At 33.1% G+C, this 24,555-nt stretch overlaps 4 protein-coding genes across 6 annotated transcripts; 2 read left to right on the top strand and 2 right to left on the bottom strand.

Annotated features, from left to right (window-relative positions):
* Positions 1-52: 52 nt before the first annotated feature.
* LOC100813415 (vicilin-like seed storage protein At2g18540) lies at positions 53-3,010 on the bottom strand. Its single transcript, XM_003537525.5, has 5 exons — positions 2,670-3,010; positions 2,250-2,425; positions 2,074-2,154; positions 1,644-1,925; positions 53-1,551 (listed from the first exon to the last, which is right to left on the bottom strand). Exons 1-5 carry the CDS (start codon positions 2,971-2,973, stop codon positions 304-306), a joined length of 2,091 nt encoding a protein of 696 aa, XP_003537573.1. The 5' UTR covers positions 2,974-3,010; the 3' UTR covers positions 53-303.
* Positions 3,011-4,444: 1,434 nt separating this feature from the next.
* On the top strand, positions 4,445-7,316 carry LOC100812887 (pentatricopeptide repeat-containing protein At4g38150). 3 transcript variants are annotated; one of them, XM_014763874.3, is made up of 4 exons: positions 4,445-4,594; positions 4,841-4,893; positions 5,080-6,270; positions 6,822-7,316. In XM_014763874.3, the coding sequence occupies exons 2-3, from the start codon at positions 4,891-4,893 to the stop codon at positions 6,241-6,243; spliced, it is 1,167 nt and encodes a 388-aa protein (XP_014619360.1). In that variant the 5' UTR covers positions 4,445-4,594; positions 4,841-4,890; the 3' UTR covers positions 6,244-6,270; positions 6,822-7,316. The 3 variants fall into 3 exon arrangements, with proteins under 3 accessions (XP_014619360.1, XP_040862557.1, XP_040862556.1); XM_041006622.1 differs by lacking the exon at positions 4,445-4,594 and adding an exon at positions 4,615-4,681; XM_041006623.1 differs by having other exon boundaries at positions 4,521-4,681; positions 5,080-7,316.
* A 2,526-nt stretch (positions 7,317-9,842) lies between these two features.
* LOC100812345 (putative tyrosine--tRNA ligase 1) lies at positions 9,843-13,275 on the top strand. Its single transcript, NM_001255168.3, has 10 exons — positions 9,843-9,992; positions 10,063-10,210; positions 10,359-10,648; positions 10,748-10,844; positions 11,173-11,278; positions 11,358-11,440; positions 11,770-11,915; positions 12,076-12,181; positions 12,853-12,912; positions 12,999-13,275. The coding sequence occupies exons 1-10, from the start codon at positions 9,904-9,906 to the stop codon at positions 13,014-13,016; spliced, it is 1,143 nt and encodes a 380-aa protein (NP_001242097.2). The 5' UTR covers positions 9,843-9,903; the 3' UTR covers positions 13,017-13,275.
* A 2,608-nt stretch (positions 13,276-15,883) lies between these two features.
* Positions 15,884-17,012, bottom strand: LOC106795015 (pentatricopeptide repeat-containing protein At5g39350). Its single transcript, XM_041006783.1, has 3 exons — positions 16,519-17,012; positions 16,066-16,147; positions 15,884-15,961 (listed from the first exon to the last, which is right to left on the bottom strand). Exons 1-3 carry the CDS (start codon positions 17,010-17,012, stop codon positions 15,884-15,886), a joined length of 654 nt encoding a protein of 217 aa, XP_040862717.1.
* Positions 17,013-24,555: the final 7,543 nt, after the last annotated feature.

The following is a 24,555-nucleotide window of genomic DNA, read 5'->3' as shown; positions in this document are numbered from 1 at the left end:
ATTTTGTTATGTTCTATTTCTATAATAATTATCTAAAGTAAGCACGCCTCAATTTAGAGAAGCCAAATTCACTAATTTGTACTAAATTACTAATCAAACTACCAGCATTCATGAAACGTTGGCCTTCAACAACCAGTCATAAAAAACAAACATAAGTAAAACATGACAAAGACATAAAAGAAGTTCTTATTGTAAAAATACACACCAGGAGTCTAAGTCTCAAGAGGGAATCAAACGTTCCTTATTTTCAAAACTCTCCTTCCTTCAAAGCTGTTCCTGTGGCTTTGTTTTTCAACTTGTCTATCACTCTCTCGGTGTTTTCTTCTCTCCCTCCCTGCTTGCTGTCCTGGCTTCTTCTTGCTCCCATTCTACTCCTTCTTCTGGACTTTTCCCCTTCTGTTTTCTTCTTTCTCTTCTCTCCCACCATGTTGGTTCTTCTTCATCTTCTTCTTCTTCTTCTTCTCCTTCTCCTTGTTCCTCCTTTTGTCTCCTCTTTTCTCTCTTTTGTTGCTGTCTTTCAGCCTGTTCTTGTTCTTGTTCCCTCCGTGCTGTTTCTTCTTCTTCTTTTCTCCTTTCGTGCCCTCTTCCTGCGTGTTCTTCCTCCTCTTCTCCCTTTCCAGCTACTTCTTCTCGCCGCCTCCTTTCTTGCTCTCTTTTTGCCCGTTCTTGTTCCCTCTGTGCTGCTTCTCTTTTAGCTTGTTCTTGTTCCCTCTGTGCTTCTTCTGCTTCTCTCGTAGCTTGTTCTTGCTCCCTTTCAGCCTTCTCTTCTGCCCATTTTTTAGCTTCTTCTTCCTGTCTCCTCCTTTCCCTCTTTTCTTGCTCTCTTTTAGCAGCTGCTTCTTCCTTTTTTCTTCTCCATTCTTGCTCTCTTCTAGCTTCTTCTTCCTCCCTTTCTGCTTCCTCTTCTCCTTTCCTTTCCCTTTCTTTCTCCATCCTAGCTTTTTCTTCCTCTCTTTCTCTCTTAGCTTCCTCCTCCCCTCGCTTCTTTTCCCTCTCTTCTTGTTGCCTTTTAGCTTCCTCTTCCTCTCTCTTCCTCTCCTCTTTTTTCTTTTTCTCCTCTTCCTCCTCCTCCTCTTCTTTTTTCTTCCTCTCTTCTTCTTCTTTCTTGCTCTCCTCTTCCTCCTCCTCCTCCTTCATTATCTTCTCCTCTTCCTCTGCGCAGGAACTGCATCTGAAAATGATGGAGTCCTCGGGAGAACGCAGAAGCTCATCAATGGTTCTGTTACTCACACCCAAAGACCTGGCCAGTATCTTTTTGTCTAGAATATGAAGCACTGATCCCTTTCCCGCCAAAAACTGAGGGTGGTTTTTCTTTGCTGAAGTGCTGAAGCCGAGAAAAACAAATGGTCCATTGTTGAATGACATCTGAGCCATTGGATGAAACCTAGGCACCAGAAAAGCATCACCTTCCTTAACCTTAAACCTCATGTTTTGGCATTCTGTCTCATTTTCATTGCCGCTTCCACATACTACTCGGACCATGCCTTCCCCATCCACTCCCACTGTCAACTCTGTTGCCTTTGCATTCCAATGAGGCCCCAATATTGATCCCTTCAGTTATATATATAGTTTAAAATTAATTTTAATACAACTGCATAAAGATTAAGTATCAAGTTATTATTATTATTATTATAATGACTAACCATGTTCAAATTCACCATCAGAAATCCAATGTTGGTCCGCTTCAATGACTTTAGTTGCTTTTTGGTCACTGCTGTGCTCCAACCAATGGGATTTTTGAAGTCAGGGTCATGCTCAAAGATGTTGTATGTTTCGAGTTTCTTGGAGTTGGACCCAACGCCTAAAAAGTTTTTAAGAAACGAAGCCTCCAGCTCCTGGACAATATTTCGCTTCTCTGGAACCGCATGCACTATAGCTGGAGTCTCCGTCTTGTTAATGATTGCTTCGATCAAATCTTCCGGCACCTTCAAAAAATCACAATTTAGAGGTTTTGTAACTAGTAAATATTAATATTCGTGTGTCAAACAATGCAAAACAGAACAAAATTTGAGTAAAAATATAGCCATTGACATTCTGCTTGCACAGTTGCACATTGTGAGGTTTAAGCAATACCTTCAAAGCTGCTTGCATGATTTTCTTATCAAAGCCTTTGACCAGTTCATTGATCCTTGAGTAAGCACCGATTGATGGATCCTGCATTCGTGGTTAACATCAACAACTACTGCAAACAAACCTTAAATTTTTGTATGAGTTAAATGAAAAAGAATACATGTGCAGCCAGCACTTACGTAAGTATTGTCGTCTGTGTTGGTAAACATTGCATAAATCCTAAGTTTCCTTCTCTCAGCCTCTAAGTTGCTCTGTATATAGAAAACAGATCCTTCATTGAGACTGCAGACATCTCCTTCGCGTAAACGAATCGTACTAGTACCATCATCATTTGCCCAAGTCAGCTTTCCACTCCCTGAAGCCAAAGTAAGTTGAATTGAATGTGTTGAAATTAAAATGCTTATACCACAAGTATTATACATGTTTCTCTATGTTGTCTTGCAAAATTTAAAGAAAATGATCATTGTTAAAGTGTCTATCTATAATAACAGATTAGGATATTGCAACTGAAAACACATTTCACTAAATCATACAGTGACCACAATTTAAAACCTTGAATATGTGATTAGAATTTAGAAATTCAAAGGGTTTGTATGAACCTGTATGAACATAAAAGACCATGTCTGCTTGGAGAAGCACAGGGAGAAATAGCGAGTTTGGCTCCAATGTGATGAACTGAAGATGGTAGGGTAGTTCCTTTTGTCCTTCCTTGATGTCAATGGCAGTGATCTCTCCAAATTCAGTGACAAGTAATGTCCTCCTTTGATCCCTTTCCACCACAGGTCCCTCTTTAGATTTGCCATGGTGGTGGTGCTCTTCACTTGATACCTTAACTCCCCACAAGGAAATGGTAAGGAAGAAGATCAAGACCCACGATAATGGTGAAGCTTTGCGAGGCTCCATTTTATGGAATTTTGAATGAAAACTGTGATTATGCAGTATGCTAAGGTGGCTCTATATAGAGTAAGGTGACAAAGATATGGAGAGGTGCGTGTCTTGTTTTCAGACACGTCATGCACATTGGTACAGGTGGCTGTTTATTTGATGATTCTCTATTGCAAAATTCAATACACTTGAGAATGAGATCACTATGAATCTGTTTTTTAGGAGCTGAGATCACTATGAATCTGTGATTATTTTTTTTTAAGCCATGAATCTGTGATCTTAAAATAGTAGTTTTACTCAATTTTCAGTGCTTTACTTTCTTAAATAAAAACTCAGATAACCTCCGAGTTTCGTAATAAGTGGACCATGTTTTACTCTTTCATGTAGGGATCAATACGTTAACCCGAATAAAAATAGTTAATACAAAAATTGAATAGATATTAAGAAACTAAAATTGAATGTTAGAGAAATGATAGCACTGCTCTTAGAAGTTATCCCACTAACATGATCATGCTATCAGAACCAAGTGGTACTTTTAAAATGCTGAAATACTTCATGATCTTAAAAGAGAGATCAGTTTTTCATTGGTCGCGTGTTTTTTTTTAATTAATAACTTACATTTTGAAATTATTCTTCATTTTCATTTCAATCTTATTACTTACTTATATGTATAAATTAATTATTGAATTTACAAAATTCATGTAATTAGTCTTTTACATTTTTTTAATCACTTAAAAATTAATGCTAAAAATAATTCGATCGTATAAATAAAACTGCGAGTAAAAAATGACTTCTAATGACTAATTTGCATTTATTCATCAAATTACATTTATTCTTGCAAATTGTATATTATATATCAAATTAAATTAATTTTTAATATAAATATTTTAGTGTTTTAATTCAAATAATAAAGACAAATAATGCGACATAATAATAGCGGCCAAAATGAAATTTTAGTCAATAACATGCGTTGGCCAAAAAAAATGACTGCACAAAATGACTAGTGAGGTTCTCTAATCTCTACTTCAATAATTGAAGCATGGTAGATTAAAGTTTTTTTTTTTTTTTTTACATAGACTAAAGTTTAAAATCTCTCCTTTTTATATTTTCTTTTCCGTCTATATTTTTATTTTTATTTTTTTTTCTCATACTAAACGTACCATAATTTACAATTTTACATGTGAGAAAATCGGGCATTTAAACTTGTTTGTTTATTCTTTATTTTCTTAAAAACATTTTCTATTTTTAAATTTAAAAAAACTTGTTTGTTTTTAAAATAAAAAACATTTAATTTATTTTTATTTTTGATTTTCTATTACTGTTTTTTCTTATACTATCTCATGTTATTCCCCAACTCATAAATAATTTTTAAAAACTAAAAAACAAAAAATAAAAAACACATTCAAACACATTTCTAAAATAAGTATTCAGATTTAATAAAATATAAGAATTTAAAAACTTTCGTTTTATCCAACACCAAAAATGTTAGGCCCAGGCCCAGTAGTCCATCGGCAGGGTCTTCCTTCTCCTTTTCGTCGTGTTAGTTAGGGTATTACACAGTTATTGCATTTTCCACCCTACACTTCTTCACACTCACTCACCAATAAACTTCTTCCGAGGTCAATCATCGTGCGACTCGGTAAGATATTTCTTACACTCTCTCATTTTGCTGCCATTATTTCGCTTTTGAATTTCTACTTGCACTCCTTATTTCGTGTTAGTTAGGGTGAGATAAAACGCTACCGCAAATGAATTTTACATTTCTACACTCTGCAATTTTACTTTACTTTTGTTTTATTTCTAGCATTTAAATTGGTTTGGTTTTCTTTCTCTTTGATTGTTGCTTCTATTGGATGATTTAATACTATTTTTTCATTCAATTTAGGTGGCTGGTGGATTTTGAGAGTGGCTTTGATTTAATCCCAGCACTTGTGGATGGTAAATTACCGGGACTTTATGATGATAATTTCTCTTCATTGAGTCCCCCATTATAATCTGATTGATTTGTTACTTTATTATTTAACATTTGGTTATCTCAGTATCCATCATGTCTTTCCTTTTGCTCTGTTTATTCTTTGATTTGGGGGTGTTGTTGATTATATGCTTGGTGCAACTTATGAACAGGTTTACATGGCAGCATCTCGAGGAGGGGTTCATAAACTTGTATCCTTCTCTCAGATTGAAAAACTAGTTTCCTTTGTACATTGCAAACAATATCTGCCACCATTGCTTGAGACTGTGCGCCATTTTAGCTTTACCGATGATTGCAGTGGCAGAAGCAAACAACCTGTTGGAGAATCCGATGACTTTTTTCTTCAACAGTCAGACTCAAGTTTTAAAGATAATGGAGAATCTGATCAGTCTTTGTCAGAACCAATTCCAAGTAGACCTTTGAGAAGTAGGAAGCCAGTTAATCAGCCTCCTCCACGTTTCCAAGAATATGATAGAGGTTCCCATTCCTTCCCTCCGAGATTTTATGACAACCATGGTGGGCCTGATGAATTGGACCAAACGAATAAATCTTCCAAAATTGATCTTGCATTTCAGAACACAAATGTGGCAAAAACGAATAGGGATGCTGGCCAATCAGGAGACAGTTTCCTTAATAAATTCAAGCTTGGTTTTGATGATAAAACAGTGAATCTGTCAGAGGTTGCAGCAAGTAAGCAATCTGAAGAAGCAAAGAGGTCAAATCCCAATCAACCGGCTCAAGAGTCTATGCCTCAAGATGCTGATGAGATCTTCAAGAAGATGAAGGAGACTGGCCTTATCCCCAATGCTGTAGCTATGCTCGATGGTCTATGTAAAGATGGTTTGGTTCAGGAAGCATTGAAACTTTTTGGTTTGATGCGGGAGAAGGGAACCATTCCAGAGATTGTCATATACACAGCAGTAGTGGAGGGATACACAAAGGCCCACAAGGCTGATGACGCCAAAAGGATTTTCAGGAAAATGCAGAGTAGTGGTGTTTCACCCAATGCTTTCAGTTACATGGTCCTTATACAAGGACTCTACAAGTGTAGCAGATTACACGATGCTTTTGAATTTTGTGTGGAGATGTTAGAAGCAGGTCATTCTCCAAATGTGACAACTTTTGTTGGCCTAGTGGATGGTTTCTGCAATGAAAAAGGTGTTGAAGAAGCTAAGAGTGCTATCAAAACATTAACGGATAAGGGTTTTGTTGTTAATGAGAAAGCTGTTAGACAGTTTTTGGACAAGAAAGCACCATTTTCACCCTCTGTTTGGGAGGCCATCTTTGGGAAGAAAGCCCCACAGCGACCATTTTAAATATCTTTCAGACTATTTAAATTTAAGGTTTTATCTTAATTCTTTAACTGATTTGTCAGACTGTTTTCTGTCATTATGTAGTTTATTGTTAATTGTTAATTTTTGGTGTGCCTATTGAAATTTGCTAATAAGGGTTCAACAGGTAATTGCTTACTTCTTGATAGTAAGCCTCATTTTTGCTTTTGAATGTAGTTGTCTTAAATTAATCGGCGCTTGAATGATTTCTTCACTATTTTAATAATTCAACTTCCCTCAATCTAGAATTCTGGTAGCAGTTGTTAACATAATCTGTTACAGAGATCTGTGTTTCACCAGACTCAGTAGGATCTGTGTCACATTTGATATGTATAAATGCAATAACTCTTCTCAGGGTTCATTTTATGAAATAAAATCGCAGGCCGCTGAAATTTTCTCTCAATTTCTCACTCTCAATTATTAAATTCTAGCATGGATCACAGGACCTTGAGTTCATCCTGTTCATGCCTAACTTACCCAATCTTTACCTCAATTCCGGTGACCCTTACTCAATCATTACTTCCTTGCTTCTCATTTTGTTTCTGTGAAACTTGATGAATCAGGAAACAAGTAGAAGCTGTGATCTAAGGAGACAGACTTCACAGATTTGTAGTGAATCCAGAAATACCATTGTGTTTCCTATCTGATGGTGATTGGGATTGTGGTGGAATCAAATATGCAATGGAAGTAATAGGGATCAGCTCCTGTTCTTGTGGCTCATTTCTTCACTTTTGGAGTCACTTCTCACTAGTTCGATTCACAATTGTGGTTGCTTTGGGATGAATACACTGATACTTAATTTCTTCGAATCCCAAACTTGTGCTAAGGTTCATCAGTTTGGATCTGAACTGCAAAGAATAAAGAAAGGCTCGCACTCTGTTTCTGAATACTTGTTGTGGATCAAGGCTCTGATTGATTCCTTGATCTTCATAGGTTTTTGTGTACTACCTCATGAACACATTGATGTGATTTTGGATGGATTATTGAGGGAATGTGATGCCTGTTGTGAACTTCTGGTTGTGGTTTCCATGAATAGTAGATTGGATCCTTATTGAGTGGAATTGAATATCTCCTTCTACAAGTGAAGCTCTCGAGTTGAAAAGCAATCTCACAAATACCGTCTATGTTATTTTAGCTCTCCAGAAGCAAGTTGGTGTGTTTCATTGTGTTTTTGTTTTTTTATCAGTGCATTGTTTTAGTTTTATGTTATAATAAAAAGATGGGTTATAAAATGTAACTTATGAATTGACTCTAATTAAGTAAACAGGGAAAAAAAATAAAACAAATAATTCAATCGGTATATCCACTAATTGAAGCATGGTGGATTAAAGTTTAAAGTAAAAAGATAATTTTAGATTGCAATATTTCAAAGTATGGTATAAATATTTTATTTTATTGATTATAAATATATTAAAGAGAATTTCTTTTGCTTTAGTTAGGAGTGTTTCCCATTGACCGTGGGGCCTAATCTTTTTTGGGGTACTACAAAGGGTAGACCTCTATAATTAGATTTAGGGTTTATTATATTTTGGGCTTAATATTTTTTGAAATTTATGTTTTTAGTTTCTAATATAAATTTTCACTAGTCAAATTGATGGCTCATTAAAAATTTCGTACCCCATCGGATGTTGTACGTAGCCTTACCCTTGCATACGCAAAGAGACTGTTTCCGGATTCGAACCCATGACCAACAAGTCATCAAGGCACAACTTTACCGCTGCACCAGGGTTCGCCCTCTAAATTGATGGCTCATTAATTAATTTAAATCAGAAATTAAATTACATTATTAATTTAAACATTTAAAATCATAAAAAAGCGTATTCATCATAATTATCTTATTTAATATAATTATATATTTTAATTTGATATATTAAAAATATAAATCATTTCAAGTAGTCCCAAAAAATGACTAATATATTAAAAAAAGGTAAAAAAAAAAAAGATTTTCTGTTTCTTTTTAAAAAATTGAGTATGATTTTAATTTCCTAAAAAAATGTCCATTTTTTGTTATTCTAATTTTAAAATGCATAACTTAAGCTTTATTTAAACTAGTTTTTATTCTTCTAAAAAAATGTTATTAAAACAACTTTATTTTTTTATGATTAAAAGTAGCCATGTATTTTAAAATTAGAGGCATGAAAAATAGAGACAAAAATACAAATTTGACCGTAAAAAATCCCAAAATTAATTAATTAATAAAGGTTTAATTACCCATTTAGTCCTTATAGTTTTCAAACTTATCCATTTTAGTCCCTATAGTTAATAAGTGGATTTTTTAGTCCATGTAGTTTAGCTTTTAATTCTCAATAGGTCCTTACCGTTAAAATTGTTTGATACCGTTAAATTGTTGTTGTCAGGACCTTGGCTCTTCTCTGATATGTTTGTCAGGACTTTAGGTTTCGTTGCTCTTCTCGCATCGCACCGATGTGTTTTCATTGCTCTTCTCACATTGCATCGCAAAACTCCCTATGCATTTGTCTTGTTGGGTTTGGTTGCCTTGTAGAACACACAGTAGAAGTGGCCGGCCGCAGCGAACAAACGAAGAGTGCAAGTGTCCACAAAGCCGTTACTCTTACTCATCCCATGAACCCCTAAATCTTAATTGCTTTGTTTCCCACCAATTTCCAATGGCGAACGTCTCGTCGTTTTTGTTCGTCGACATTCGTTTCGATAGAAAGAAGTTCGGTGTCGATATTGCCAGGTTCTAGGTACCAATCTCTTTTCCTCTTCGTCCAATTTACTCATTCATCTATCCTCTCTTATGCCACATGCTAACAACTGTTATTTTTCCATTAAATTTGAAAAGAAAAAAGATAGTGATATTGATTCAGTGATGATTTTGAGCGCCGTCAAAGACGAAGCCGAGAAAACAATAGAACCTCTCGAAGAAGAAAAAGTCGCGGTGTCAACGACGAAGAAGAGGAAGCGCAAGGGAACCTCTTCTGGTAATTTACATTCTCTTACTACACTATGCTATCTCTTGCATTCAACGTTATGTATCTCACCCTTGCTTCATTTTCGTAAACACACATAAGAAACGGTCGAAGGATTCAATGTGTTCAGAAGTTCAACGTCTGTGGTCCAGTCGAATGATGAAGTCCGAGTCATTGAGGAGTCCGTTGTATAATAATAAGAAGAAGGAACAAAATAAGCAACTCAAGGTTCCTTTTTTGTTTTGTGCAATACACGTATTTCTGAGTGTTTATGCAATGATTTCATATTTTTGATTTGTTTTCAGCGGGACGCAATATTTAGAAAGCAACACAACATTCATGTCTGTGGTTATAACGTGCCATCTCCGCTTCAACACAACATTCATGTCTGTGATTATAACGTGTCGTCTCCGCTTCAACACAACATACCAGAGAAGAGCCAAGGTCCTGGCAACAATAATTCATAAGTGTTAAACAATTTTAACGGTACGAAACTATTAAAAATTAAAAGATAAATTATAGGGACTAAAAAAATTATTTATTAACTATATAAACTAAAATAGATAAGTTTGAAAAATATAAAAACTAAATAATTAAATCATAAATAAACAATTGACTTGTTTAAGACATACATACACCCTGGCCATACTCATACTCAGGCTTCTTCTTCGTCTCTCCGGCGTTGACTATCTTTCTTTGAGAGAGTAACGCAATGGAACAACCACTCACCGAAGCCGTGGAATCCTTATCCGTCTCCGACCCTGAGATCCCCCAATCATCCAATCCCAATCCAACTCATCTGTAAGTTTCTTTCACTCACTAACTCCGTTTTCTAGGGTTTCAATTTCATCGTTTTTTCTTTTGTTCCCAGGTTGACCCCCGATGAGAAGTTTCAAATTGTGAGGAGCGTCGGAGAAGAGTGCATTCAGGAAGACGAACTCCTTAACCTCCTCACCAAAAAGCCCGAACCCGTTTGCTACGATGGCTTCGAACCCTCCGGACGAATGCACATTGCTCAGGTCAATAAATCTCTATTCTAAAAAATTTGTTTAATTTATATTGAGCAGTTGATTACTTGAATTCCAAGGTGAATGGAATGGAATCTTTTGAGGGTGGTGTGGATTACATTATAGTTACTTTCTTTTACTTATATATATGTTATTATAGGGTGTTATGAAGACAATCAATGTGAACAAGCTAACATCTGCTGGTTGCCGCGTCAAAATATGGATTGCTGATTGGTTTGCCAAGCTCAACAACAAGATGGGAGGGGACTTGAAGAAAATTGAAACGGTTGGCCGTTACTTGATTGAGATTTGGAAGGCTGTTGGGATGGATCTGGATAGTGGCAAAGTTGAGTTTTTGTGGTCCTCGAAAGAGATTAACGCCAGAGCTGATGAGTACTGGCCTCTTGTGTTGGATATAGCTCAGAAGAACAATCTAAAAAGGATTATCAGGTTCCTTTCCTTTTTAAAATGCCTTTTCCTGTGTTCTTGTAAATGGTGGATTTGGACTTGAAACACTGTTGTTTCGTGTTTTGTTTTTCTGAATTATAGGTGTAGTCAAATAATGGGGCGGAGTGAACAGGATGAATTGACTGCTGCTCAGATATTCTATCCATGCATGCAGTGTGCTGACATATTTTTCCTCAAGGTGTCTTTCAGGTTTTTACTAGATGTTTGTGCTTGCATTAATTTTTTTTATGCTTGATTTTTACAATGTTAGCATTAAAAATGGAAATCATGATAGATGCTCGCAGCCTTGAATGTATTAATTACATCTACCACCAATGCATGATTTCTTCTACTAACTTTAATTGTGTTGTTATTGGGTTTTTCCTTCCTTTTCTTTGCTTTCTATATCTAAGCTAGCTGTATAGTTTATTTTCAATATTTGAATATTCAGATATTGTGCTGTTTCTCATGTCCATTTGCTTCAAACATGTTAGTGAATAATGCATGAAGTTTGTATTGGAAAATAGGCCGACATTTGCCAATTGGGAATGGATCAGCGAAAAGTGAATGTACTTGCTAGAGAGTACTGTGATGACACTAAGAGGAAGAACAAGCCCATTATCTTGTCACACCGTATTCTTCGAAACTCCTTTTGAATATTGTATATTGAAGTTGTGTATCTCACACTAACTGATTTAGGGGTGATTTGCAGACATGTTACCTGGTCTGCAGCAAGGACAAGAAAAGATGTCAAAAAGTGACCCATCGTCTTCCATTTTCATGGAAGATGAGGAGGTAAGTTGCTTATAGGGCTATCAAATTTGTGTCATTATTACAAAGGCTAAAACCAATGGTCATGTCTAGTTGCATTCTGTTTTAATTCTAAGGACGCTAAGAATTTTTTTCATTTTGTGAAAATTGCAAAAAATATAAAAATGGAAAAAAATATTAAGCATGAAGAAATATATGGTTAAATATATGGCTGTGCTTTTTGTGGCAAAGTATAGCTATTTGTTCCTTAATGATGAATATATTTTCAGTGGTTCCTTTTATTTGTAACTTTCCTTTATTTTTTTAAAATAAAACTTATGTTGTGTCCAAAATAACTTTATATTTGGATATAGGCTGAAGTGAATGTGAAAATAAAAAAGGCTTATTGCCCGCCCAAGATAGTGGAAGGAAACCCATGCTTGGAGTACATCAAATATCTTGTCTTACCTTGGTTTAATGAGTTCACAGTGGAGCGTAGTGCAGATAATGGTGGTAATAAGTAAGTTTTGCTATTTTCCCTCTTTGAACTTCAGACGCCTTTAAAGTAGCAACCTCTTTAGTCATTTTGTTTACCTTTATTCTGTTTTACAATTTTTTTTTTACCTTTTCTTCTGCGCAAATGTTTGCTTGATACATGTTTTTGCTTCCATTCAATCTAGGACTTTCACAAGCTTTGAAGAGCTGACTGCAGCCTATAAAAGTGGAGAGTTACATCCTGGTGACCTTAAACCAGCATTGGCAAAGTCGTTGAATAAAATTCTGGAGGTGATGATTTCTGATTATGTTTCTGTTGTATTTTTGCTTCCAGGTTTTAAAAGCACAATTTCAATTATGTATACTAGGTTGTAGTGTTATTACTTTTGCATTGAAACAGGGCATTAGAAGGCTTTTGAACATATATACTGCAAGCCCATTGCTTTTCATATTCCTATAATCACATTGATTTGTGTTTTTATAATTTGTTGGGTTTGAAATTTTAATATGATTTCAATCTTCAAATATCAATGTGGTGGTTAAAATAATTCAAATTGTTTAATCCAACAGATTCTCCAAGTTAAATAATTCTGTTTAAATAGTGTACTGTTTACCCTTCATCCTTCTGCATTTGTATTACAAACCTTAACGTTTTTATTGGTACTCAAGTGGCTTCGTACATTTGCTTCAATTATTAGCTTAGGCATAATCATGTCTCAATTTAGTTTTGTCAAGCTGGGAGAGGAATTGAGAAGTAGACTCCTGTGACCGTCATGTTTTGGCTGCTCTGGACATTATATCCTACTGGTGCTGGTAGCATCTTCTTACTAATCATTGTGAACTTGTACAAAGCAAGACTAGTGGTGTTATAGCATATTATGTGAACTCTGGAGTTTTTCCTTTTTATTTCTTCATTTCTAGTATGTGGCACAAGCTCGATTATTGTTTCTTGGACTATGCAGCCTGTAAGGGAACACTTTAGGAAGGACAGCAATGCTAAAGAGCTATTGAAAAGGGTCAAGGTGAGCTTTGTTTCTAATTAGTAAAATACATTTAACAATCACTTGGGTTGGGTTTTTTACACTCTAAATTTGTTTTTGGTTGGCAGGCTTACAGAGTCAAGTAATATGCTGATTAAGGACTTCAGGCTAATATCTATTCTTTGCCAATCAGCCATAGAATTTTCACGTTGAGATTATGCACTTTTGGACTTGTAAAATGTGGCGGAGGTTCTCTTTAGAATGAGTAATGTGATTTTTGTTTGCGTATTTTGTTTACTTGAAACTTGAAATATAGATGCGTCAATTTAATATTTATATTTTACTTATGTAAGACTTGTCATAAATGTTTAATTATTCATAATACAAATAATACCGACTTGCCTAAAAAATTAAGGGTCACAAATTTTAATAACTTTAATGAAGTTAATATTTTAAAATAGCAAAAAAATCGCAAGAGAATAATTTGAGAGAAGTAGAAGTGCGAAACAAGCAATAGCTATAGCTGGATTATTTTCAAGGTCAAATTTGTTTACTTTTGAAAAACGAAACTATGATCATTTTTTCAATAGGTGGCATGAATTTATCTCAAGCAACATTTTTAAATATTAATGAAAAAATGAGCATATACTTCGGAAAAAAATAATAAATATAGATGTGATTTTTTTTAAGATTTGAACTTGAAAACTTTAGTTTAATTGTAACAATTTAATGCAAATTGATCTATATGTCTATTGGTGGTCTAGATGTGAATTGTGTTAATGTTAGTATAATAAATGTGTTGATAAATCGATCTAATTTAATGTGAACTGAAAAAATTGATTCAAAAAATCAAAGGGATCAAAAATTTGTAAAACTAAAATTTTGGATAAAATCATGTGAAATTTCGGATTTGTTTTTAGAAATTGATCCAAACCAAAATTTATACATAAATATATATTTCTATTCATAAATTTATAATATCACTTATTTTTTTACTTCTTATATATTTATAAAATTATCATATATATAACTCATATCTATTTATGAAAAATATATTTAATTAAATATATTTTTATTAATTATTTGAGTTAAGATGCTTAAATATTATATTATTAGTTATATAATGACATACAAATAAAATATTTGAAATTTTAAATTATTTTTTATTATATTTATTATGTATGTTATCTTTTATTAATATTTTTAAAAAATTAAAATAGGATTAAAACTGAAAATCAATCCAATCCAAACTGATTTATATTAGTTTGAATCAAATTAAAAGTTTAAATTAAACTAATTGGATGATAAATTAACAAAACAAAAAATAATGGATTGGATAGTTTTTCTCTTCAAAATCAATCAAATCCAATCTACCAACATCCCTTGTAGTAATAACAAGTATATATTATGTTTTGAAGTTAGATGGAAATTTTTTTATTGTAACTAAAAAATCTTTGTAAATTAGACTAATTATCTATCATAAATGATAGTCTTTTGAAGAGTTATTTTTCAACTAGTGCCTTTTTTTTTGGGGAAGGGGGGCTGAAATATCCAAGATTACAAGAGGGGTTTTAGGAATTTATTTAACCTTGTGTTTCAATTTATTCTTTTTACTTTTATATAGTTAAAAACATTATATCACAATATAAATTGTTTATCATATCTAAAATATGATTTCTATATTAGAAAGTACAATAACAAATTGATTTCTGAAAAATGAAAAATTTAAATTTAATTCTCAAATGTAAAAAAATGTGACAAATTAGTTTTGTGGATAATTTTATGACAAATTGATCCCTGAATTTTGTAACTTAACGTCAAATTGATTTACAAAAAATACAATTTGTTAAGTTGATCCTTAACATTACAACTTAATAAAAAAATGGTCTCATGAAATTTGACAACAAGATCAAGTTGTTGCACTTTTTGCATATTTGATGACTAAATTTGAATTTTTATCTTTTAAAAATTAATATTATCACATAACACTTTCCAAGCCAAGACTAAAATAAGTATTTATCCTAAAAAATATTTATTTACTACTAATTTTAGTTATAATACAATATATTTTTAAATTCAAAAGGAAAAATAGCTTGAACAACAATTGACTCAAGACTATCAAATAATTTTGATTTGAAACAATAGAATTTATAATACAAGAAAAGTTTTAAACTAATAAAATTAAAATTTGAAGGGAGAGGGAGGGAGACAAAAATCTCAAAGAAAGAGGAGACGGGAGACACATGCAACAATTCATACAAAAGATTATCCAATGGTATTTTGTGTTTATTTTTATTATCCACTCTATCATTTATTACATTTCAAATTCAATTTTTTTTCTCTTTTCTATTTTTTTCTCTCTTAGTTAGACACTTCGTTGTATAATTTATTGTACAAATATCATTTCTAAAAAAAAATGACAAATGTTAATTTAGTTTTTTTAAGTATAAAAATAAATATTAAACAAGGATAAAGTTTCATGTCACAAAGACAGGATAATAAGAAATAAAATTTAATAAGAGTGTATTAACAATATAAAAAATTTTTATTCTATCATTTATTAAATATTTATATATTAATACACTTTGTTTTGTCGAAGACTCCATTATCAATACCATGAAATGGTTAGACAAAATGACAATGTCGAGGCAGTTTATATCATTTGTATGCCAGCTGTAGAGACTCCATTGATTAAAAAAGAACAAGCGATAATAAACATATAAAACAAAAGTAATGCTTGACTGTAATATTTTTGTTAACTAAAAACAAAAAAATGATAATAATGGGTGCCAACAAAGTCAAGTACATAAATAATTTAACTCCATTAATTAACAAAAAATGAATAGTAGGTTGACAATATTTTTTTACAATTGATAAACCAATGAAATTTTAAAAAGATTATGGATTACATCAAAACGTAAGCACGAGCTCAAGATATAAGGACAAGCGCATCACCAGTAAGTGAAGTCATTATGCTCAACATAGCTAACAAGCGACTGCATAAAGTATAAGTCTATAAGAATAGGTAGTACCGACCTAGTTCTGCTCTGTTTCTTTCCCTCATAGTCAATATGCAATCATTGCCATCTTGCTGCAAGGAACCACAATTCAATAACAGGAGCAACATAATTTATTTTATAACTATTAAAAGCAGGTTAAAGTAAAAGTAGCAAAAAAATAAATCCAACTACTTACCAAGAAAATGGGAGAATAAGTAGCTGCGTGGCCAGTATAAGGGATCAACAACAACCAGACAACCATAGGAAAAGGCAATATCCTGAATACTAAAAAATCCGTCTCAGTAAAACCACAAACATGGAGTACCAAGGAATGTGTGTGAAAAGCCGCAGACATTAGGCACTGATTGGTATTGGCAATTGAGCATCAACAGAAGTGTATCAAGGAAATTGGAGCCAAAATCTCTGCCTTGAACTCTATGCATGCCAACCAACATTATTGAAGCAAAGGCATTTCCCTCCGTCATGATTAAAATAACGGAAAAAGGTAGGCACTTCCCCTCTAAAGGAAATACCTTTCACATTTTATAGGGTCTTCCATGACTACTGCAATAATGACTCTCATTTTGGATAGAATTTTAATGTTTGTGGCAGATGTTGTTAAGCTGACATTGTAATCTATTCAATTTACATATCTCTGACCTCAACTAAACTGTGAGCAGGTAGTTTTCTTAATCCTACCTCATTTACCATATCTCTAATCTTCTCTGCATCTCCCCACCTTCCTACAGTAGCATAAAGTTTTGCCAACAAAACATAATTTCCAGTATTTTCAGGCTCAAGCTCAAAAGTCCACCTAGCAGCCACCTCTCCCAGTTCAACATTCTCATGAATCACACAAGCACCAAGTAGTGCACCCCATACGGCATGGTTAGGTGTTATAGGCATTGTTCTAATAGGGTTATAAGCATCATTCAGTCTACCAGTACGTCCAAGAAGATCAACAATGCAAGTATAATGATCAACATGGGGAATAACTTGATGTTGCTTGAGCATAAAGTTGAACAAAGAAAAACCCTCGTCAACCAAACCTGCATGGCTGCAAGCATGCAGAACAGAGGTGAAGGTGGCATGATTTGGTTTTACTCCAGATTGTACCAACTGATTGAAAAGTTTCACAGCCATTTTGCCATGTCCATGCTTTCCATAAGCAGCAATTGTTGCACTTCAAATAATAATATCCTTGTCCTTCAGAGGAATTATATTAAAAATCTGGTGAGCATATCCTAAACTTCCACCCTTTGAGTATATATCAACTAGAATACTTGCTACTTCAAGTCTGTAAAGAAAACCTGATCTTATAACGTAACAATGTATGTTCATTGCCTGTTGGAGATCAGCAAGAATAGAATATACAGGGAGAAGACTATTAAAGCTCACATGGTCAGGTTGTACATCTTTCACTAACATTTGCTTAAAGAGTTCTATTGCCTCTCTTGCAAGCTTATTTTGTATGAACCCAGATAGAAGAGCATTCCATGGGGCCGTTCTCTTCTTAGAGGTTCCCATAAACACTTTATAACTGAGGTTGCCATGATTACATTTGGCATACATATCAATCAAGGCAGTTTCCACAATGACCTCAGACTCGAGCTTTTGCCTTATTGCCCATGCATGCAGGCACTTGCCATAGTTCAAATAAACCAAACTGCCACATGCTGATAGTAAAGAAGCTATGCTTACCGAATTTGGTTTCACTCCTTCACACTGCCTCATCCGACAAAGCATCAAAGCACTTCTAGCATCCCCATTCAAAATTATCCATTAATCAAAGTAGTCCATGTAACCACATCTTTCTCATCCATCCCCTTCGCTAGCAACCATGCTTCCTTCATCTGACCACACTTAACATACATGTCCGGCAATGCACTCCAAACTACAATATCTCCCCAAAATCCTTTCTCCTGAACTAATGCATGAACGTCTCTGCCAAGCTCCACATTTTTCAAAAGCCCACAAGCAGGCAACACCGAAACCACAGTTGCACAATTAGGCTCGACACCCACATCCATCATTCTACCATAAACCTTTACTGCATCTTCTACACAGTTATTCCAAAAGTACCCGTTAATCATGGTATTCCAAGAAATCACAGTCCGTTCCAGCATCAAGTCAAAAACCAGTTGTGCTGCTTCCTTCTCCCCGGCATTCATATACATTGCCAACAAAGTGTTTTGAACAAATGTGTCGGAATCATAGCCAAACTTAAAGGTCTGCCCATGAATTCCAACGCCCACATCAATCAAAGACAAGTCACCACAAGCCTTGATAACAACCGGGTATGTGAATTTGTCAGGCAGGGTCCGACCCGTCCCGAGCATTTAAACAAACAAGTTGAGGACATCAAGGGGGTGCCCCATTTGGACATACAACCTCATCATAGCGTTCCAGGAGAACAAGCTTGGCTGAGGCAACTTATCAAACAGGTGGGATGCATAGGACGGGTGGCGGCATAGCGCGTATGATGTGACAAGCTTAGAGCAAAGGTTAAAGGAGGAGGAGAAAACACCAAGGATGAGGATGAGGGCGTGCAGCTTTTTGGTTTCAGAAAGAGATTGAGAAGCTGAAAATTTTGGCAATAGCGATTCACAATGTGTTGCAGTGGTACAAACATCACCATGCCGTTCTTCGTTGGACCGTTCGTTTATGCAAGTCCATACTCGTAAATTTATAGGTTTGGGCTTACCTGGACTCGGTTAATTATTATTTTTTATTTTTTGGTCCAAATGGAAAATTATAGTTGGCTCTTGGCTGTACAAAAAGAGAGTGAAGATACCAGGAACTGGAAGTGATCCAAAAATAGCTGAAAATAAATAAATGAGTACTGGAAGGCCTTTGTCCAAGTTTATAGTTACCCTTACTTGCATCTAGCTGTTCAAACATGAGTACTAGAAGGTCTTTGTCCTACTAATATGTGTCAAATTATTGAAAATAACTTTATCTTCAAATTTGTATGTACTAAACAATATTTATTGAAAAAAGTCAAATTCTTAAAAACTCTTAGTTGGAAAAAGCTTAAAAAATAAATAAATGTAAGAGAGAGAAAACCTTTGTCCTTCTTCAATTTTCCCAAGATGATATTTTTGTTTGAATTCTTTTATTTCAACAAGTGTATCGAGTGTTTTTTGAGTCTAAACAAAAGTGCGTTGGGTTAAAAATATTCAAGCATATTTAGGAAAAAAATCAAAATAAATCTACGAGTATCTACTATAGATACCCATGTAGTTATGAGTACATGCACGAGAACAATATGTATTCGATGGGGGCAAGTAGTGAGGGACTATTATCCGTGTCCCTCCTACAATCATTCTTAGACTTAATTGTTTATTTAAAAAATATAATATGTATTATTTTTTATTTTGTATGGAATAAATTAAAAACACCTGAAATCTAAATACACATATTTAGTTTAATTTTTACTCTTTTAATTTTTAAGTTATAACTATTATAAAAAAAACATCCAATCATAAAAGCAAAAAGGGTTTGCTCTTATTTTTCTTTATTCTTATTTTTTTCTTTTATTTATGTCTTTTGCCTTCCCTTACAATTTGTGGATTTTGGGTTGCAAGTTCTTGGGTGGGTAATTTGCATGGCTTAGGTTGGTGATTAGGTATGGTAAGTAAATTTGAATTTGTAAGTATTTATTCGACCCTAACCCAATTTGGTGGAGAAAAATCTACTTTAATTTGACTAAATTTGAGTTTAGTTTTCCTTTCTTTGTAAGAGTGAGTTTAGATTCACATGTAAGTACCTCATTCCCGAACCCACCCTTCCATGCACACACATACATAATTGAAATTCTCACACACACATTAACTTAATAAATGAATTATTTTTAAAATATATAACTATTTTTTTATAAAAAAAGGTTAGTAAGTTTCTCTCAATTTGTTCATAACATGATAAAACCAATAAGAATGAAATTTGATTTTAAAATTTAAAAGCTGATTCTTTTAAACTTGAACCGTGTCTGTTGCCATGTCTATCTTAAATGGTGAGGTTTTAACTTCATGACAAATCAAGAAGTTGTTGGGTGTAGCCTGGATGCGATCATGACACTAATAATGAGACATTTTTCTTAGTAGAAAGATCTACACAAATGTTTCCTTCTATAAAGAGTATATCGATGATGGTGGGAAGTTGGAACATGGGGATGTAACTCAAATGGTATCAGAGAAAATCTTTGTCCCAGCACGTATAGTTCGAGGATGAATCAAACGAAAGTTGATGGATATGTAATATTTCGATGAATCACACTAGAAAGAGAGGGATCCAGAAATTATACGGGTATAAGACTGTACAATTGAGGAAGATTCAAATGAATTAATTTGTATTATCTATGCCAACATGATGCATATACTTTTTGATAATCCACCTTTTAAGAACTCTACAGTTAAGCTTGTTTGGCTAAGAATGGTTATGGGATGGATGATCTTTTGGAAAATTTCCCAAAAAGTGTGCAAGTGAAGACAAAGCAAGCTAAAAAGTTTTGTGTTAGTTTGTGGGGATAGTCATTGATTCTAAAGGCAATCAAAACAGATTGTCGAGGTCGCAAAAATAACTACTTACAAAGGGTTCTGACCAACGAGGAATTGAGTGAAGTGTTAGAACAAACCTCTTTTCTAGTACGGTGTGATTCGAGGGCGAATTAGGCGGAAGATGGTAGACATGTAACACCGGAAAGATAGGAATCCAGAGACTATGTAAATATGAGATTGTATAGTTGAAGATAATTTAAAGAAATTAATTGGTATTACCTTTACCAACAAGATGCATCTACTTTTCGATAACTGATCACTTAAAGTACTCCATAATTAAACATGTTTAGCTTTTAATAGTTATGAGATGTGTGACTTTTCAAAAAGTTTTTTGGAAAACGTGTAAATAAAGACAAAACAAGTAAAAAAAGTCTTGTATTGGTTTATGGGGACAACCATCAAAACAAATTGTTGAGATCTAAAAAAGGGTTATTTATGAAGGATTCTGACTAATGGAGGATTCTAACCAACGAAAAGTTGAATGAAATATCACCGTATAAAATATCATAATGTGAGAGAAAAAAAAACAAAAATAAAAAATATTACAATTATGTGGTGGTAGTTTGAAGAAAGAGAAAAATACATTGTGGATAATAATAATATTTTTTTCTTTACTCTATTCTTATCTTACCTCAGCATATGCATTCACTTAGTTGACAATATTAAATGCCAATTTTTTACTAACATAAACCCACTAATACTCCATTTGATTCTTCTTAATTGTTATTTTTTAAGAAGATTTTTGTTTATATTTATTTGTTATTTTTAAAGTTTAAGATAATATTAATTATTCCTTTTTAATTATATTATACTTTCTACCTAATTTTTAATTAATTTACAGGTATGTATTTATTGTGAAGTAACAATAGAAAAGAATAAAATAGAAAACATCATAACCATTTTATTATGATAAAAAATATTGCATTCTTTGATTTCGACATAATTTTATTTTAATAAGAAACAAATAAAAAATATAAAAAATGATCTTGAGATCGCCACTTCACTAATACTAAAGTATTTATTAGTGTCAGCTTTGCATAACTAGTGGATTTTATATCGATACTAAAGTTTGAAATTTGATTTGAAAAAAAAAATAAAATTTTGTTTCTAAAACTGTAAATATTTCCTTTCTTTTCCTTTTCCTTTCTCTCTAACTAAATGGAAAAAATACTTCATCATTTAATTATGTGTTTTTTTTTCTTTTTATTTTCTGTCCAACCAAACATACTTGTAAAGACAAAAAATTCTTTTTTCAACGTGCATGTGTATATTAAACATGGACTCTATGCATGGAAGAAAAAATAAGTATTTATCTCCTCGGGACACCCATTTTGAATTTTAATTATTATTATTAATATTATAATAGAGATATATTTTTCTCTCTTGAAAGAAAAAAAAATCATTGTCCAGGCCTGTCTTATCTCCAGTGAAACTCATCTGTTTGTGATCGGACGACAAAAATTCCTTTTTAAAATGAGCCGTTTGAGTTGGTAACGTCATGCATTGAAGTGGCTCTAAACAACACCAGAAGCACAAATTAATATTTCGGACTTTCACCTCAGACCACAAACCTGTGCCATAATGTCTCACATCAACTAGTAAGTATCAAGAGGACGAGCATGCCAGAGACACAAAAGAAGACCACGTATATTGTATAAAAATGTGGAGGAATCTCACATGCTGAAAATGAGAAAATGAATAGCTGTCATAGTGGGGGAAAAAAGAAGAAAATTTGAATCGAGGGTCGCATTTTATACTTCTCAAAGCAACAACATATCCTCATGGATCCCCTGTTGTAAGGCATTGGGTGTGCAATTGTACCATAGAGAAGATAGAAGATCCTTCTCTAATATTATTCCCCTAATGAAAAATCACATCCTCCACTTCTTCAAAAACACCCTTTAGACCCCCCCCCCCCCCCCCTTTTGGAATGGAAGTGGGTGTGAATGGACCTCTTTATATGACCCATGATATATAAACTAGAATCTCTATTCCTCATACACCCCCACCTCTCCTCTTTTGTAATCCTCAAGCTTCTTTATCTCCACCGTGTCCCTTACAACCTTAATCCCTAAGGTAATATATATACAGATCGAGAGACGCGCATACCTACACATACACACGAGCCTCACACGCTACCTTTTAAAAACATTAATAATTTAATTAAATTATTCCTGCTCAATCTCAATGATTTTGGAATCATGTATTGACGCGGATAATTTCAATCTTCTGTACTTTAACCAAGATTGAGATATCCATTTTTTTTTAAAGATGAAACATATGCTTGGTTTTGATATAATCTTTGTCTCTTTTATACATATTTCATCTAGGTTGTTATACCGAGTAGCAACATATAGGTCTAGGTTTACAGGTTTAACAAACAATAAACTAATTCAATAATAGAATACATTAAAGAGTTAACTTGTATTTTTTTTCATTTTATGAGTGTGTGTGTGTAAATTGTTATATATATATATATATTCATCCCTTTTATCCAACTTACATAATCTTATGTAGTAAATTTATGAGTGTCTGGTTAATGAAAAATAAATTTTATTTTGTGATAATATAGTTTCGTGTAGAAATAAATCATTAAGTTTATAGATAATTAATAAGTAATGCTTTCATCCATCCTAAAGAAGGACAGTGTGATTACAATACTTTCCCTTACCATGTCTAAAAAAATATTATATGAATATTATAACTTTAGAAGTAGTGTATGGTTAGAGAAAGAACGTATAGGAAGAAAAGAAAATCAATGATAATTGATAAAACAACATTTTCTTACAAGGATATAGTAAGCATTGGATCCCTTGTAACTAGAGTATATATAGATACTTTATAGAGTAATCATTTAGGCCACATGCCTTATACTTGTAATTAGAATGTGTAGAAATTGCTCATGTACTTCACAATAATCAATTCTATAAAAAAAAAACTCCAAAATAAACATAATCCAATAAAGCTAGTCATATCAAAATACATAATCCAAGTACCGACGAAGGATGTTACATGAAATAAAAAAAATGAAGTGGATGTTGTTTATTATATTTCCCATGAGGCATGAGCAAATGGACATAAAGACACTTTATTTTACAAGAGAACAAAGTTTCTCTTAAAGTGCCCATTACCAATAACAAACAACCACGTCAAAAAAACAATCACAATCAACAAAATTAATAATAAATAGTAATAATCGACAGACGTATTTATTTTTCTAACAACGAAGAGGAAAATTGATGCCCTGTAATGTAACGTATCATGGCCTGGAACTGGAACATATTCCTTCATCACTACTTTTTGGTGTTTAACTAACCACGTGCCGTCTTTACACGCGCCTGCTCATTAAACCTCCAATAGCATGCATGCATATCTAACAAACAGCCATCCAGTGGGGTCCACGGACACGTCAACCCTCATCATAGACCCATCTCACAGAAAAATGAAAATTCTAATGGATCCGGATCATACTTTGCTATAATTTTTTTGTTAAAAAAACAAGATATTCCTAAAAGTAATATATTATCTTTTAGATATATTTGTTTTGAATTGAGGTTTCATAATCATCATTTATTTAAAATGTAAAATTTTTTAATTCCTTTTTATTTGTAAATGTGTCTCTTTTATCAAGAAACTTAATTTTCATTAGTGATCATCTCTTATAATTAATTAATTATAAATATATAATATTAAAAACAAGAAAAGTGTATATATGTTTTAAGAAAAATACAATAAATCCTATAATAGTACTTATAATCTATTGCATGATAAAGTTTTTGTTTCCAGTTTAATTTATTTAATGTTTTATTTTAATACATATTTTACTTGGGATGCACCATTAGAAATAAAACTTTATTTCCCTTAAAAGATAATACTATCAAATGAATATATGTTTTTAAGATTAATGTGATAAAATAATATTAAATCACAATCTGACTCGAATTTACGGTATTCGTCTTATCAAATCACATTAGTATTACAAATACTTTTCATAATTAATTGATATACAAATACTACTAAATACACTCTCTTTTTGTAATGAAGCTCATGCGAATTTCACTAATATTTAAATCTCATTTTCTATAATGGTACTCGTACTAATATTTCTAAACTAGTGAGACGAAAATAAT

The sequence above is a fragment of the Glycine max genome, chromosome 11, assembly GCF_000004515.6.
Source record: "Glycine max cultivar Williams 82 chromosome 11, Glycine_max_v4.0, whole genome shotgun sequence".
In the NCBI taxonomy this organism is placed as follows: domain Eukaryota; kingdom Viridiplantae; phylum Streptophyta; class Magnoliopsida; order Fabales; family Fabaceae; genus Glycine; species Glycine max.
Note: the sequence above shows the minus strand (reverse complement) of the source record. Positions and strands in the feature narration are given on the sequence as shown.